The sequence below is a fragment of the Dasypus novemcinctus genome, chromosome 5 (assembly GCF_030445035.2).
Source record: "Dasypus novemcinctus isolate mDasNov1 chromosome 5, mDasNov1.1.hap2, whole genome shotgun sequence".
Classification (NCBI taxonomy): domain Eukaryota; kingdom Metazoa; phylum Chordata; class Mammalia; order Cingulata; family Dasypodidae; genus Dasypus; species Dasypus novemcinctus.
In genome coordinates this window covers 136,918,993-136,933,512 of record NC_080677.1, presented here as the reverse complement: position 1 = coordinate 136,933,512, position 14,520 = coordinate 136,918,993, and the positions used below count along the sequence as shown (strand labels likewise).

Genomic DNA, 14,520 nt, shown 5'->3' with positions numbered 1-14,520 from the left:
TGGAAAAGACACAGGGTAGCATTTCTGGAAGAGGACAGATCTAGGCCAAAGCATATGCTACTTGCACCTTCCCGAGGTAGCAGAGAAGTGGAAGTTAAACTTAGGTTCTATTACAGTTAACTTTCAACCACACCAAAAGGGAAAAACATACTGAAATTCAACGCTGCCAAGATTCAGGAAAATTTGAAGAGGATTAACATATTTTTCCATTTTAAATTCTAACATCGTACACAAGAGATGTTAATCAAAAATGTCTTTTTTTTTTAAGCTAAAGAAAACTCCATAAATACAACTGTTGGTTTTGAACCTTTAATAAAAGTAAAAAAAATGAATGCAAAAAGAACACAATGTGGAAAACAGTATGAATGTGAATCTCACTAGACGTTCAAATCTGGTATAGTGCAAATTTTGTTCATACTATTTTACATTTTTACAAGCTCAAATCACTTTGGTTCATAAACTTGCTATAAAGTATTGGCAAAAAAATTCTTCAGATTCACATTTTTTGGCTACATTATTTCTAACAGATATAGATTTACTTCCAGTTTAAGAGAAAAAATACTTATATTGTTTATGCATAATCAAGTATAGTTTAAAGATTCAATTACTGCTTTCATCAAATAACTTCTGGTTTTTTCATAAAATGCTGACACCTTCATTGAAAAATTTTTTCATGTAACTAATCATTTGTTTTTAATTAAAAAAAAATTGTATAAGGAATCATTCCAAAGTTCAGAATGATCCACTTTTCCCTCTAAAACAATTTAGCTACATAACCTAATATTTATTCCAAGATATTTCTCTCAAAACAAAACAACCCCATCAAGGATCATCATATAAACTAAACCAAATTCATACATCAACATTCACAGGCAAGTTAGTCTAAATTTCCATTATGCTGACTGGGGACTTCTATTTAAAAGGAAAGCCTTCTAATCAAGCCTAAATTAACAGAATTTAAAACATAACACAAAAAAGTATATTTTGTAAGTAAAAATTACAAGTATACTAAAACCACAAAACTGGAGTATTTCAAGGACTACGGTCCAGTGGAAGGTACAACAATAAAGTAACTTTACAACTTAAAGAAATTATTGTTGAATTTTGCCTCCATGCAGCACTGAAATGAATGCAGAACCCTTCTCTTTAACATCTCAACATTTAAAAAACAATAAATATTTCAGAGAATACAAGGCTCAGATTGGTTTTCATATACATTGCACTTGAAGTTTCAGACCCAATACTTGCAAATTAGGTCTAGTATGGTCTATGCCATTAAAGGAATACATTGTGCTCACCAATATAATTGAATATTTAGAAACACCAAATGGTTAATGTAGTGACATATGCACTTTTCTTTTTACAAGGCAATCACAGATTGCAAATTCTATAGGGCTGTGGAAAAAAAAATAGTAATCTCTATTCTGGAGTACCAAGAAACAATAAGGAATTTAGGATATCTAAGATTGAAATACATGGCAGAGATGTATTCACTCCTAGGTGATTATGGATTTTGGGTAAGACTTCATAAACTGAGGTGAAAATTTCAATATATCAGAGCATTGAAATATAACTTTTCATTGCCTGTTGCTTTCAGTAAGATTGTCTACACAAAATTCCATGGGTAGAGTGAAAAGTATAGTTTACATACTGGTGATATACATAGAAGTGTGCCACTGAGTGTGCTACTGCAGGATTAAATGAGAATGTGATTTCTAAAGCACAGCAATGCTATGATCTGACACGGAGGAGAACCTCCCTATACTTGCTCCGTAGTTTTGTTTTTTTTTTAAACACAACCCTATTTGAAAATATCTTTTGGATAAATAGTATTCCTGTTACACTGCACTTCATCTTTTGTTAAGCACCATCAACCTATCTCCTTTGGGCACTAATACAAAACCAATAATTGGTAATTAAGTTTTAGTTCAAGGCTTTGAAATATGGCAACTTGTTTTTAATAACGTAAATGAAATCTAATACTTGGAAAACTGCCACCTGCCCTGAGCTCCTGTACACAGCCTGGGATCAAATGTTTTCAAAGCACAGGCAGGTACAAATGCGTCGATCAAAGGAAGATTTCAAGGTAAGTAGTTATTTTTTCCACATCACTATTCTAAAATAGGTGAGTGTTTTTTTTCCAGGAGTCATTTGTACAGTCAGCCCAATCTAAATAAGTTATTTGGGAAAAAGATAGTCTTTATCATAATCTGGTATCAAGATTTTCTTCCCCAAATCTTGCTTACTCTTCTGGATCAATGGGTTTGAAGACTCAATCGCTATGTGGCTTTTCAGGAACACCCTAAATGTAAAGAGAAAGAGAGAGAAAAAGAGAGATCAACATATAATTAAATTACATAATTTAATTTCAATATGACTGTTACCACGCAACTGTCTTTCCTTTAACAATAAATTCAAAGAAAATTAGCATTAAGCAAATAAATATTTTCACTATTAAGTAAGTCCTAAAAGGTGAAAGCTTAAAAATTGACGGGAGTAAAGTGATTAACACGTTAGGCAAGTAGAGAGTTAGAGCAAAAGACGTGCATTTTCTACCTGTAATAACTGTCTATGAACTATAGCTCTTTTGTATAAAATTAGGATAATTCTCTCTACCACAAATTGAGTTTGTAAAGCCCTCCATGTACATCATTCTATAAGTATAAGCTATTATTTAAAGTATGACTAGTTTAATATTTAAAAGGAACATAGTTCCATCCATTTGCCCCATGGGTTCTAAGTTCCCTCTCAATTAGAGGCCAAGTAGGCATCACCATCTCCAAATCCTTAAGATCGGGGAATGAACAATGGACTAAAGTAGACTTTTGATTATTCTAGCAATGTTAATATTGATATAAAGGCAGTGCCCACTAGAGGTTCTGAGGGATGGGAAAGGGAAGGATAGGTGTAATATGGGGACATTGGAGTTGTCCTGCATGACACTGCAGTGACAGATACAGGCCGTTGTATATTTTGTAATAACCTACAAAATTGTGTGGGACAGAGTGTAAACTGTAATATAAATTGTAATCCACGGTTAGTAGCTATGCTTCAATATGTGTCCATCAATTGTAACAAATGTACCACACCAATGAAGGACGCTGTTGATGTGGGACAGTGTGGGAGGGGAAGAGGGGAGCATATAGGAATCCCCTGTATTTATTTATTTAAAAAGATTTATTTATTTATTTATTTCTCTCCCCTTCCCCCCCCACCCCCTGCCCCAGCTGTCTGTTCTCTGTGTGTATTTGCTGCGTCTTCTTTGTCCATTTCTGTTGTTGTCAGCAGCACGGGAATCTGTGTTTCTTTTTGTTGCGTCATCTTGCTGTGTCAGCTCTCCGTGTGTGCGGCGCCATTCCTGGGCAGGCTGCACTTTCTTTCGCACTGGGCGGCTCTCCTTACCGGGCGCACTCCTTGCGCGCATCAGCACTGCGCGTGGGTCAGCTCCACACGGGTCAAGGAGGCCTGGGGTTTGAACCTCGGACCTCCCATATGGTAGACGGATGCCCTAACCACTGGGCCAAGTCCGCTTCCCTCAAGTGCTTTTCAAGCAACATTCAGCAGCCAGAATGGTGAGAAGCAGAATGGTTTTCACATTTGGTGAAATGTGAATGGTGTCCATTTTAAACCAAGAGTTAGTTCTTAAACATTGCCCCGGAAATATATAAAGTTAGTTCCAATATTTGTCTAAAAAGTAGGAATGAAATGGAGTGTGAGGAAGTTAGCTCTGGAGGAAGACAGCATCCCACATACACAATATTTCAATAGGCACAGTCTAAAAAATGAGAACAAGCCGTAGTGGTTAATTCCAGTTTTAAGACACCGAGCAATTTCCTGGGTTTTAAGGATGGAAATGAGTTTTCAAATTTTGAATAAGAGTAAATCTGCTTTTGCAGATGTGAAAACTATTCACTTCTTTGAGTGAAAATAACGATATAGGCCTAACTATTCTAACTCACTCTTAAAAAAAAAAAGAAAATGTTTAAGTTGTTCTCTCTCAAGATGCTGTTGTAACTATCATCCTTTGTTACATGAGATTTTGGTTAGGTGGTAACTTATACCACAGTCTAAGCTTTCAAGACTCCACAAAAGCCTATTAGGAGAATAAACCTTTTCTGAAATTGACTAAATTCTAGGATACAAATAAAAAAACTTGAACAAGGAAGGAACACTTTTTCCTATTTTGTTAAGAAAATGCTATGGAACCTGAGTTCTCCTTATGGTTGAAGATTCTTTTTCTCACTTTACAAAATTCCCCCTAACCCTCTGCCCCTGGGACCCTTTCTCCAGAGTCATAATTTGGGTAGTGAGCAATCAAGGGCCCTAACCTGGCATGCATGCACTGGGAGATTAGTTTATAGCTATTTTGAAGGATGGAAGACAGAAAAACAAAAAAAGGCAGAGGCCAGTTGGATGCTTTATGCAACCAGCTCGACTTGGGGAGGGAGAACAGAGGTAGGGGTTTAGATTAGGGCAGTGGCAGTGGGACTAGTAAAGAAATGAGATCTCAGAGCTCTTATGAAAGGAGGGTTGAGAGGACAGAGTGACTGACTCCCCTGTTTCCTTGTTATGCATAGTATAATCCAAGACTCTGCTCTCAGTAAAATGATAGTGTTAATTACAGAAATAGGAGGTTAGAAGCAGAGCCAGGATTTTTTGGGAGTGGTGAAGGCACAGGGAGAAAGATGAGAGTCCTGCTATGACCTTTAAACACATTTAAAATAGAACTCGTCATCAAGTATTTTTGATTATAAAAGTATGTTTTTACTGATTATAAAGTATAAAGTTAAAAAACTGTTTTCATTATAAAGTTTTTAAAAAATTAGGATGGGGAAAACAATCTAAAAACCACACACAAATCTACTCCCCAGAAATAACAACTTTCCTTTTTTAGACACCTCTTCTCTACTTCCCATCACATACATAGGCCCCTCCTTACTATACAGGAGGGTTGTATGCCAATTCTAGCCCTCAAACTTCTTTTACTTTACTTGGGATCCAGGGGTAAGGATTTAAATTTTCATGGATTGAAACTATGGGGTTGGGGGTAGGGCTTAGAGATCTGAGACGTTTGTTTCATTTTGATGGCTTAGGGAAGGTGATTGAGGTAATAGCCAAATATAAGCTCCCCTGCCCCTCATTTTAAAGAATACAAAGAAAGAAAATCAAGTTTAAATAAGGAGACATACAATTATGTCAACTACCCTGTTTCAAGGTATCTTTTAAATTTTTACTATAAGGATCAAAGGAGCAAGAGTAAGGATTCCTAAATAAAACTAGATTCAAGTAGAATTTTAAAAAGGTATGATCTATGCAACTCTTTTAAAAGAGCTTACTCCAACCATTTCTAGATATTTCGAACTTGTGCATGTTGTAGAATTTCTACCCCTACCAAAAAAAAAGTCTCTTCCCTAAAACTGGTTCTAAATGTATCAACCCATTATCAAAACATAGCCAACTCCTTGAATGTTATTTAAAGTACATATTTTAATTTTAAGAACCAAAAATCAAGGTGATTTTTATTCCAAAAGCTTTCATTACGAATTTTCTATTAAAGGGTACAGAAATAAACATCTCAAAGCAATGAAACAATTGTATGGCTGCCTAGTTCTACTTTGAAAACTACTAAGGTGGATTATAAGTGGGAAGGAGTTGAGTGCATAAAAGTACAATATTTTCATGAGACTATTTGACAAGACTTTTAATATAAAAAAGCAGAGTCCTTTGTTTCCCCATTAGGAGACATGAAAAACATAAATTTTTTTCAATTGTGTTATCTGGTTTGGCAGCAGACCAATAGAGAAGATGAATCACAATGGAGAAGAGGAAAAAAGTTTTAGACTCAGTAACCAGGGGGATACAAAAAATTTGATCTTTTTGAAATTACTTAAATATTTTAGTGAAACAGCCAAGCAGCCTTCAAATCCTATTCCTCACAAGTAGGTATATGAGTTGCACAATAAATGAACTGTTATTAAGAATAGGACATGAGGTACCAAGATAAGTTTTCTGAGATGCTGCAGAGTTTAACTCTGAAAGCAATGGCCTGTATACTTACTCTAGTTTCTTTCCTTTTAATTCATTTTATTTAAGCCCTCAAGTTAAAGTCAACTCAAAATAGAAGAAATAACATTTAAGTGTTTAAGTATCCACATTTAACTTTTTTATTGAAGTGTTCAAATGCCAATTTATACCTACTAAAAGAACTGTTAGGGTTATACTTGAATTCATTTGCCCCATCTCTCTCAGGAAATAGTTCTGAGCCTTGGAAGAGTACTATTTCTTTTGCTTTCAGTAAGAACAGGTACAGTGCTCAGGTTTCAGAGTCCATCTACCTGTCCATCTACCTAGTGATCGAGGCCACGCTGAGCAATGCTCTGAAGAGCTCACCTCCTCTGGGCCTGGGTCCACTTGTGCCCTTGGAACTGTTGGGCTTGTACCCTAGACTGCCTGTAACAGCCCCTGATCTGAGATGGGCCTGTGCATCTTCAGATCCTACTTGCCTCTGACCTGGGACTGAAGACATCACTAGTTTCCCCAGCATCACCTGCACCCACTCTGATTGTGTTAAAAAGAAATGTTGATTGAGAGATCATCAGGGACCAGTGTCGTTGCATAAGATCATCGAAATTTGTTTCTGATACTGATGGAGGGGAAGAAATTGATTATCTATCATTCACTATAGCCATGTGAATAACTCTCTCTGCTGATTACAATAGTTATGTGAATTCAAAAAGCCATTTAACATGAAAGGGTTGAACGAGAATTCTAATTCCTTTCTGGCTCTAAAATCAAAATATTGTTAATCTATAAATCTTTATAATTGAGCAAAGGATTACCAGGATATCAGTACCTATTTTTTTTTTAAGATTTATTTATTTCCCCCCCTCCCAGTATCTGCTGTGTCCATTCACTGTGTTCTTCTGTGCCTGCTTGTATTCTCATTAGGTGGTTCCAGGAACTGACCCTAGGACCTTCACAAGTGGGAGAGAGGCAATCATTCTCTTATACCACCTCAGCTCCCCGATCTGCTGCATCTCTTATTATCTCTCCTCTGTGTCTCTTTTTGTTGTGTCATCTTGCTGTGCCAGCTTTCTGCATGGGGCAGTTCTCTGCACAGACCAGCACTCCATGTGGGCCAGCTTGTCTTCACCAGGAGGCCCTGGGCCTCGAACCCTGGACCTCCTATATGGTAGACGGGAGCCCAATAGCTTGAGCCACAACTGCTTCCCAGTACCTACTTTTTTAATGCATGTTTTTCTCAGTAATTGTTGCTTTTCACATTGAACTACATATACATCAACACAAATTGTGATGTATTAAGTAAAGCAATTCCAAGTGTTAAGAGATAAATGATAACTTCACTTACCATGGCCAGTTGTCGTCCTATGTTTCCTACTGTTACACCTCCTGAGAAAAATATACATGGGAGCCAAGAACGAATATAGAGAAAATCTGGGGATGTATACCTAAAGTGAAAAATGAAAACAATAACAGTAATTTTTGTGCCTGAACAGTCACAATTCACCAAGTTTAGTATTCTGGATCAAAGACTGTCTTTAGTAGGAATATACACAGTGCCTAATAATCATGAAATGGTACAAAATGTTAATGCCTGAATGAACACTGTATTGCTACTATTTTTCATTTACATTAAATTATTAACAGTGCATTTTAAATTACTGAATCTAAAATAAGCAGCATGTTTGAGATTTTCATGCCTAAATTGATGCCATGTTCTGTATAAAAGTGAAATAAAATATGAAAGTTTAAAAAGTTAATATTTGAAAACATATACTTACTGATAAACACCATTATAGACAAGAAACTGAGTGATCAGAGTGGCTAGAAAGGCTATGGTAATCCCAAGCCCAAGACCACTTCTTGAACGATCGAACGTCCACCAAAGGCCCAAAGATAGGGCTGCTAAAGTCAAGGACAGCTGAACGTTATTGGCAAAATCCAGTTTCTAGTGATGTAAAAATTAAGGAAAAGTTTAAAGACTTTTAGTAAGATCAAAAACATTTTTCTTTTAAAACAAGGCCTACATGTAGGTTTTTATTATTGTACACCAAATAATTCATTATCTAGAAAAACTGACTAATGAGCTAAAAAAGGATTTGTTGTTTATTATAATGATCAATTATCTGAACTTTCTCTAGGATCAGAGTCAAAAGCTTAAAGTTTAAATTTTCTGAAAGCTATATATAAGTTCTCCTAGTATTTCAATAAAAAAAAAATTTATCTACCGTCTATTTTTTATTAGTAATCTAATGAGCAATCCCTACCTTTATGGTTTCATTATGACAACACCTAGTCAGAATGGCATTCAAGTACATATACACTCTGAAAAGTTTAAGACAACAGCTGATATTCATTACTACTACTTATCAACTGGTGAAAGAACAAATTTAATTTGCCAGAGTGAAGATATTTCATAATATCCAATTTTGAAAATATTCTTATCATTAAATTAGGGGTAGAGCAGATTCAGGATCTAAAACTCTAAAAGCATCTTTCTCTAAGATTTTAAAATATAATCTAGCTATTCTACAGGAACCCTAAATCTTTTGAGCCCCAGTAAACTATGGACCATCTTCCTGAAGTGTCCACTTATGTACAGATAATGATGATCATATCTGTATTTACAGATATGAAAATATTCCACACAATGAAATTTCATCTATGGACACCAGAAGTTTAGGGTGTCCCTTAAAACCCTCTTCTAGAGGGTAACAATTTTTGGTTGACCCTTGGGTTTTTGTGATGAGAGCCAGGCAGCAAACAGTGAAGCAGAGCCAGGCTTCTCCACTTAATCTATTAAAAAGTGGCAACACATACAATAAAACTCATCAGTTCTCACTTCTTCAGGGAACTACCAAGTCCCTGCACTAAAAGGATATAAAATGGAAATTCAAAAGTGAATTTATAACATGAATTCCTAAAAATAAAAGATACTTTCTAAACAAGGAAAGAGTAAAAGTTCATTCTCCTTCTAGTACGATTTTAAATGTTTCCTAAAATGAACTGGAAGGACTCCAGGAACCATACCTAAAAATCCTGTTAAGGGTAAACTAAGTTAACAGCCTACAAAATAAAATACTTGGAAGAAGATTTTAACTAAGCTATGTGGTAATATATAGTCAATAAAAGTAACAAAATGCCTCAACATATAATTGAGAAAATACTGTGTACAGAGCACATTAATTGAAGGATACAGCACTTGCATGGTTAATGCCAACAAAAACTGCTATACATCGCATTACACTGGCCCACTCTCTCTTAAACTTGTGGGGTTCTCCAAGATGGCTGTCAATACAGGGGTAGAGTAAGCCTACAACAGCTGTTAAAAAAAAAAAGATAACAGAATTAGAATCCAGCAGCTTTAAAATGATATGAATTTCTATGTGATAACAATATATTACTCAAACAGGACCTTTTCCTAGAAAGTTAGTGTGCTACAGTATAATATTTAAATTAAGACTAATTTCATATTCTTGTTCTTTTTATATTACCAATCACATTCTTTTGAGAAGTTTTAAAAAAGTACTGTTATTTGGTTTAGTTAAACGTATATCTCAGTAAACAAAAATAAACCAAGCAGGAGGTCTCATTTTCCACCCATTTTCCTAAAGTACAAAACCTTAAATGACTGTATAACATTCTATTTCCTTCAAGTGTTATTTGGATTGAACAATGAAAAGACAAGCTTACATGAGTATTCTTGAGGCTACAAGTCATACCACAAGTCCTTACATGCTTCACACCACCCAGTACTGATGCTAGGCACAATCTGTGCGGATTTGAATGACGGGTAATAAAGAACACTCATTCCACATGCCCACAGGGGGTTACTGGACTTAATTTTTAGGGAAAATAAAGCATTTACTTTAGGAAATACAGTACCTATTGTGTAAAAAACCCTGTGGTTAGGTACTAGAGAAATAGGGGGGACAAGATCATCTACACCATTTTCTATTATTCTTTAGCAAACTGTGGAAAGAGCATTGGACCAGGAATAGAAAATTTGGCATCTAATTCCAGTTTGCCCTCTAATGAGAAGTGGCTCTTTATATTTGTTTTCTCATGTGTAAAGTTATGAGGATTATGTAATTGGAAGGCAGAGAAGGAAGAGATCCTTGTGGTCTGGAATAGTTGGGAAGTGTTCACAAATAAGGAATTTTAAAGAATGATAGAATACAAAGAGAATTTGAATAGGTGGGAGTTATGGCATTTCAGAAGAGAAGTAAAATGATAAAAAAATAAAGGGCTGAATGAAAAAGACGTAGGCTGAACAGTGGAGATATAGATCTAATGGGACTGGATTGTAGGAAAAAAGGTTAACTATGTAAACTGCATCTGAAGTACTGAGGCCCTTGAAAGCCATGCAACAGTTTTACCTTGATATGGAAGGAAAGAAATAGCCATTTTAGGTTCTTGAATAGAGAAACTAAACAGGAAGAATCAGTTTTAGTCAAATATTCAGATGAAGAATTTTCAGTTTTCCATTTCATGTTAGGTTTAATCAAGTTCTGATTCTGGAGTTTTGAAAAATGGAATCTAAACTGTGCAATTTACTTCAACAGGTGAAGATGTATTATGGGAATATTTCTTCCTTATGCTCTTGGCTGGTTAAAAACAATACATGGGGCATGAGAAATAGTGTTTCAGATATTACTGGAATTCCTTGAAACTTCAATTACAAATATTGAGGCTAAACTATTTCACTTAAAATGAAATTTTGGGTTCAAAGACACAAGTATGGTCCTATCTTTCTGAGAACAAAGATTAAAACGCTCTACCCACTGCTTAATAATTCTGGTACCCCTTAGATGGTAATATGTCCTAGCTAGACCACCACCCAGCTCTTCTAGAACAAGACTTTTCTTCTCGTTGAGTCTACTGAGACTCCATGTTTCGACAGTGTGCTGTATACAGCTATTTTATAGGGAGGTAGTATGCACAAAGTAATGAACACTGGCTCTGGAAGCAGACTGAGCTCAAATAAAGTGGCTCTGCCACTTAGTAGGTAGTTACCCTTGGACATTAACTACTTCAATTCTCTACTGATTCGGTTTCCATATTTGTAAAATGGGGCTACAGCATAGTATTTTAAGTATCAAAAGGAGTAAAGGCACATCAAATATATATGAGGTCAATAAATGTTAGCTACAAAGAAAATATTAGGGTACTCTGTATTGTAGTTACATACATGTTTTGTTTTCCTCACCAGACTATGGGAGGCTTAAGAACAGGGGCTTGTCATACTTTTGTATTCTAAGAGCTCACAGATTTGAGCCTGCAGAAAGTACTTGGCAATGTCTGATAAATAGAGTGCTGTGTGACACTCAAGTTTGTGTAACACTAAAGTTTTAAGTGATCTGCTGCACCAAGATCAACTGAATATTTTTATAAAGCCAGCTAAGTGATAACCAAGAAATTCTACTTAAAAAAAAAAAAAAAAAAAAAAGACAGTCCACATGTCTGCATTTGGGGTTTAACTCTTTTCCTAACATATTTAATCTATAGAGCTATAACAATTCCAGGGAGGAAAAAGGGCTTGGCTGCTCGCCACAGTTCACTTGGCTATCCCGGCAAAAGGAAGGACTGAGAAGTTGCTCCCTTGGCAACCACCTCTTGAACACATGTGACGGATTTGTTTTCAGTTATCCAGCAGTGTAGCATGTTCACTCAAACAACCAATAGCAACTCAGCACTGCTGCTCACCAGTTCTAAAGGCCGCCAATCATAGGGCAGCTTGCTCTTGATGACAGCTGCGGTGTTATACTCAACACTGTCCTCAGTCTGACCAGACAGAAAGAGGAAGAGGGCTCTGGTTGGCACCAGCGTTTGCCTAAACAGCCAATTATCTCCCTACCTCATCTCCATCGCTGTACTTCCTTACACTTGGAGACAGCTGTTGCTTAGACTAGCATTTGGAAGTTTGATATAATCGCTAGCCCTCTTTTCTTTACCTACATTTAAACAAACAAACAAAACACTGGTGAGGAACAGTTTTAATCTGTGAATGGCTCCATTTTCAAATAAGTGTCTCCTATTGATTAAAAATAGATACTTTTTTAACAAACAAGGACAGTTACTTACCAGCTGCTGTCCCACAGCAGGGAGGAACCCACCAGGCTGAGGAAAAGATTGTGGCAATAACTTCTTCGGGGAAAAGGGTGACATTCCTCTGTATCTGCAGCAGGTTGAGCACCAGGGCTAGGACAACCCCAACTAAAAAAAGCACAAGGCCCCTTTGCACCAAGTGATGGTGCCAACTGTTGGTGTGGCGGCTGCTGCTACTGTGGCCATTTGTGCCAGTGCTCCCGACCCTCCGAGAGGAGTCAGTGGTCAGGCCACCATGGTCCACCAGCAGAGAGGGGCCGGGAGCGGAGGAACCGATCATCTCTCCCACTTTCGCCGCCGGCCCTCCAGCGCCGGCTGTCAGGTGTGTTGTGTTCCTCCCCCTGCTAGCACAGGAACAATTCCAGAAGTGACTGTCTAATCTGGGCATGTGTTACCACGAAGGTCTGAGATGAGTTTCCTGGAAGTTAAAAAAAAAAAAAAAAAGGGAGGGGAGGCAAAGGAAATGAAATCAAAGAGACAATGAAAGTCAGGGAAGGCTGTAACTTCCAACCCCGGGGCCCAAGTCAGATGCTATACTTAAATTCATCACCAGCGTATACAGTAAAAACATAAAAATCCCTCAAAGGAGTCAGTACTGACTAAAGGAGTAGACATCATCCGGCTTCCACAACCTATTGACTGTACTTAAATTACTTCATCTGTGCTCTTCAAGCCACAAAATGAACATAAACAAACAAAAAAACCCCACAAACAACAACAAAAAAAACCCGCATATTGCACCTGGATGATGCATAAGTTGCTTTAAGGTATGCAGAAGCCAGACATAATTACTACTCTTTCAAAAATAAAGCAGAAACCTTTAAAACTATCTGCCTACCAAGTGTCCCTACTCTCTAAATCATGAAGGACTTGGTTCAGTTCAAAAGTTTCCAAGGCACAATTTACATTTGCCACGAAACTTTGAAAATTAGCATAAGGGAACCATCCCAATCTTCAACCAGCCTTGGCCGAAAACGCCAAAAGGATCCAACCAGCTGGATCTGAACGGAAAAAGCGATGTAAGAAACAACAGCACTGGTCAACAACACTCGGGCACCGGGAACGACTCCTTTAACCCAAAAATCGCATGCAGGGGTTGCACTTCCCACCCGGAGGCTTCCCCCCGGGATAAAGGAAGGGGCGTCCGGCCGTCAGCCCGAAGAACTCAGACCAAGGGGCGGGAGCGGTCGGGCCCCAGGTCTGCGTTTCACGGAGCGCGTGAGGGAAGTTCATCTCTTCCAGCTCCCCGCGAAGGAGGGAAAGGTTGCAGGAGCCGGGTGGCCCCGCGGCTTCCCCACCAGCTCCCAGCCCGGCCCGCGCCCCCCACCCCGGGTCCCCATCCCGGCGTCGCCCGTACCTGCCTGAGGACGCCCGCCCGCGGGCTCTCCGAGGCGAAGGAGGCGGAGTTACCGAGGAAGAGACGCCGCTGCCCGCGACTAGCCCCTAAGTTTCCCCCACAGCGTCGGGCAGGCGGTAAAAGGTTTATATCGCGGGCCGCGGGGCTGCGGAATCACGTTACCCGGGCCCAGCCTACCCCCAGTCACCCGCCGCCCCGCGCCGCCCGCGCCGCCCGCGCCGCCCCGCCCCCGCGCGCCGGCCCTGCGGGGGGCGGGGCCCGGCCTCCCGCCCGCCCCTCGGCCCGCGCGCTCCGCCCGCTCCCGCCCGCCAGGTAAACAGTCGGTCTGGTGAGGCCTGGGCAGCCAATGGGAGGTGGGCGGCCCATATGACGTGGCGACACACCACCCGCCTTCCCTCCGACGGGTGCGAACCGCAGGGGCGGCAGCGCAGCCTCGCGGCGGCCGGGCCTGCGGGGCTTGGCCCGGGGTCGAGGGAGGGGGACGCGAGCCCGGGGAGGTGGCGGGCCGCGGGCCTCGCGTCCCCGGAGGAGGAAAAGGAGCCGAGGGCGGCGAGCGCGGGACTTTGCGGGTCCGGCCCGCCGCGCAGACGCCGGCCCCGGCTCCTCCCTGCGCGCGCCCGGCCCCGGGTACCAGCCGGCGTGGCGCGGGGCGGGCGTCACGCGCCTCTCTCCACAGCCGCGTGGAGGCTTCACCCGCGAGGCGCCCGGCCGCTCGGATGGCGGCGCCCCGGCCGCCTCCCACCCTGCTCCGCGGGATCTGCTCGGCCGGGGGGCGGAGAGGCGGGCGGTGAAAGGCGGCGCCCGGCAAATTTTAACGCTTGGAGCCAGAGTAAAACTTGAGCGGCTGAGAGGGAGACCCTTGATGTTTGGGAAAGGGCTTAATGGCCAAGGAAAGCGATTTATAATCTACAACCCCCAAGTATAGTTATCCAACCTCACGTTGGACAATTTGGGTTCGTTGTATCCTCCCTCTAAACAAGAGCTTCCTCTTTCCTGGTCACCTTCTCTTCGATCATCAACAGAAAACTCAACTA

General features: G+C 40.0%; 1 protein-coding gene across 4 annotated transcripts; it reads right to left on the bottom strand.

Annotated features, from left to right (window-relative positions):
• Positions 1-295: 295 nt before the first annotated feature.
• On the bottom strand, positions 296-13,695 carry INSIG1 (insulin induced gene 1). Of its 4 annotated transcripts, none has more exons than XM_058297599.2 (6): positions 13,487-13,692; positions 12,106-12,547; positions 9,219-9,343; positions 7,803-7,969; positions 7,370-7,469; positions 296-2,302 (listed from the first exon to the last, which is right to left on the bottom strand). In XM_058297599.2, exons 2-6 carry the CDS (start codon positions 12,515-12,517, stop codon positions 2,273-2,275), a joined length of 834 nt encoding a protein of 277 aa, XP_058153582.1. In that variant the 5' UTR covers positions 12,518-12,547; positions 13,487-13,692; the 3' UTR covers positions 296-2,272. The 4 variants fall into 4 exon arrangements, with proteins under 4 accessions (XP_058153582.1, XP_071071474.1, XP_071071473.1 ...); XM_071215373.1 differs by lacking the exon at positions 296-2,302 and adding an exon at positions 2,353-3,687 and having other exon boundaries at positions 13,491-13,695; XM_071215372.1 differs by lacking the exon at positions 296-2,302 and adding an exon at positions 2,354-3,687 and having other exon boundaries at positions 13,487-13,695.
• Between the last annotated feature and the right edge of the window lie 825 nt (positions 13,696-14,520).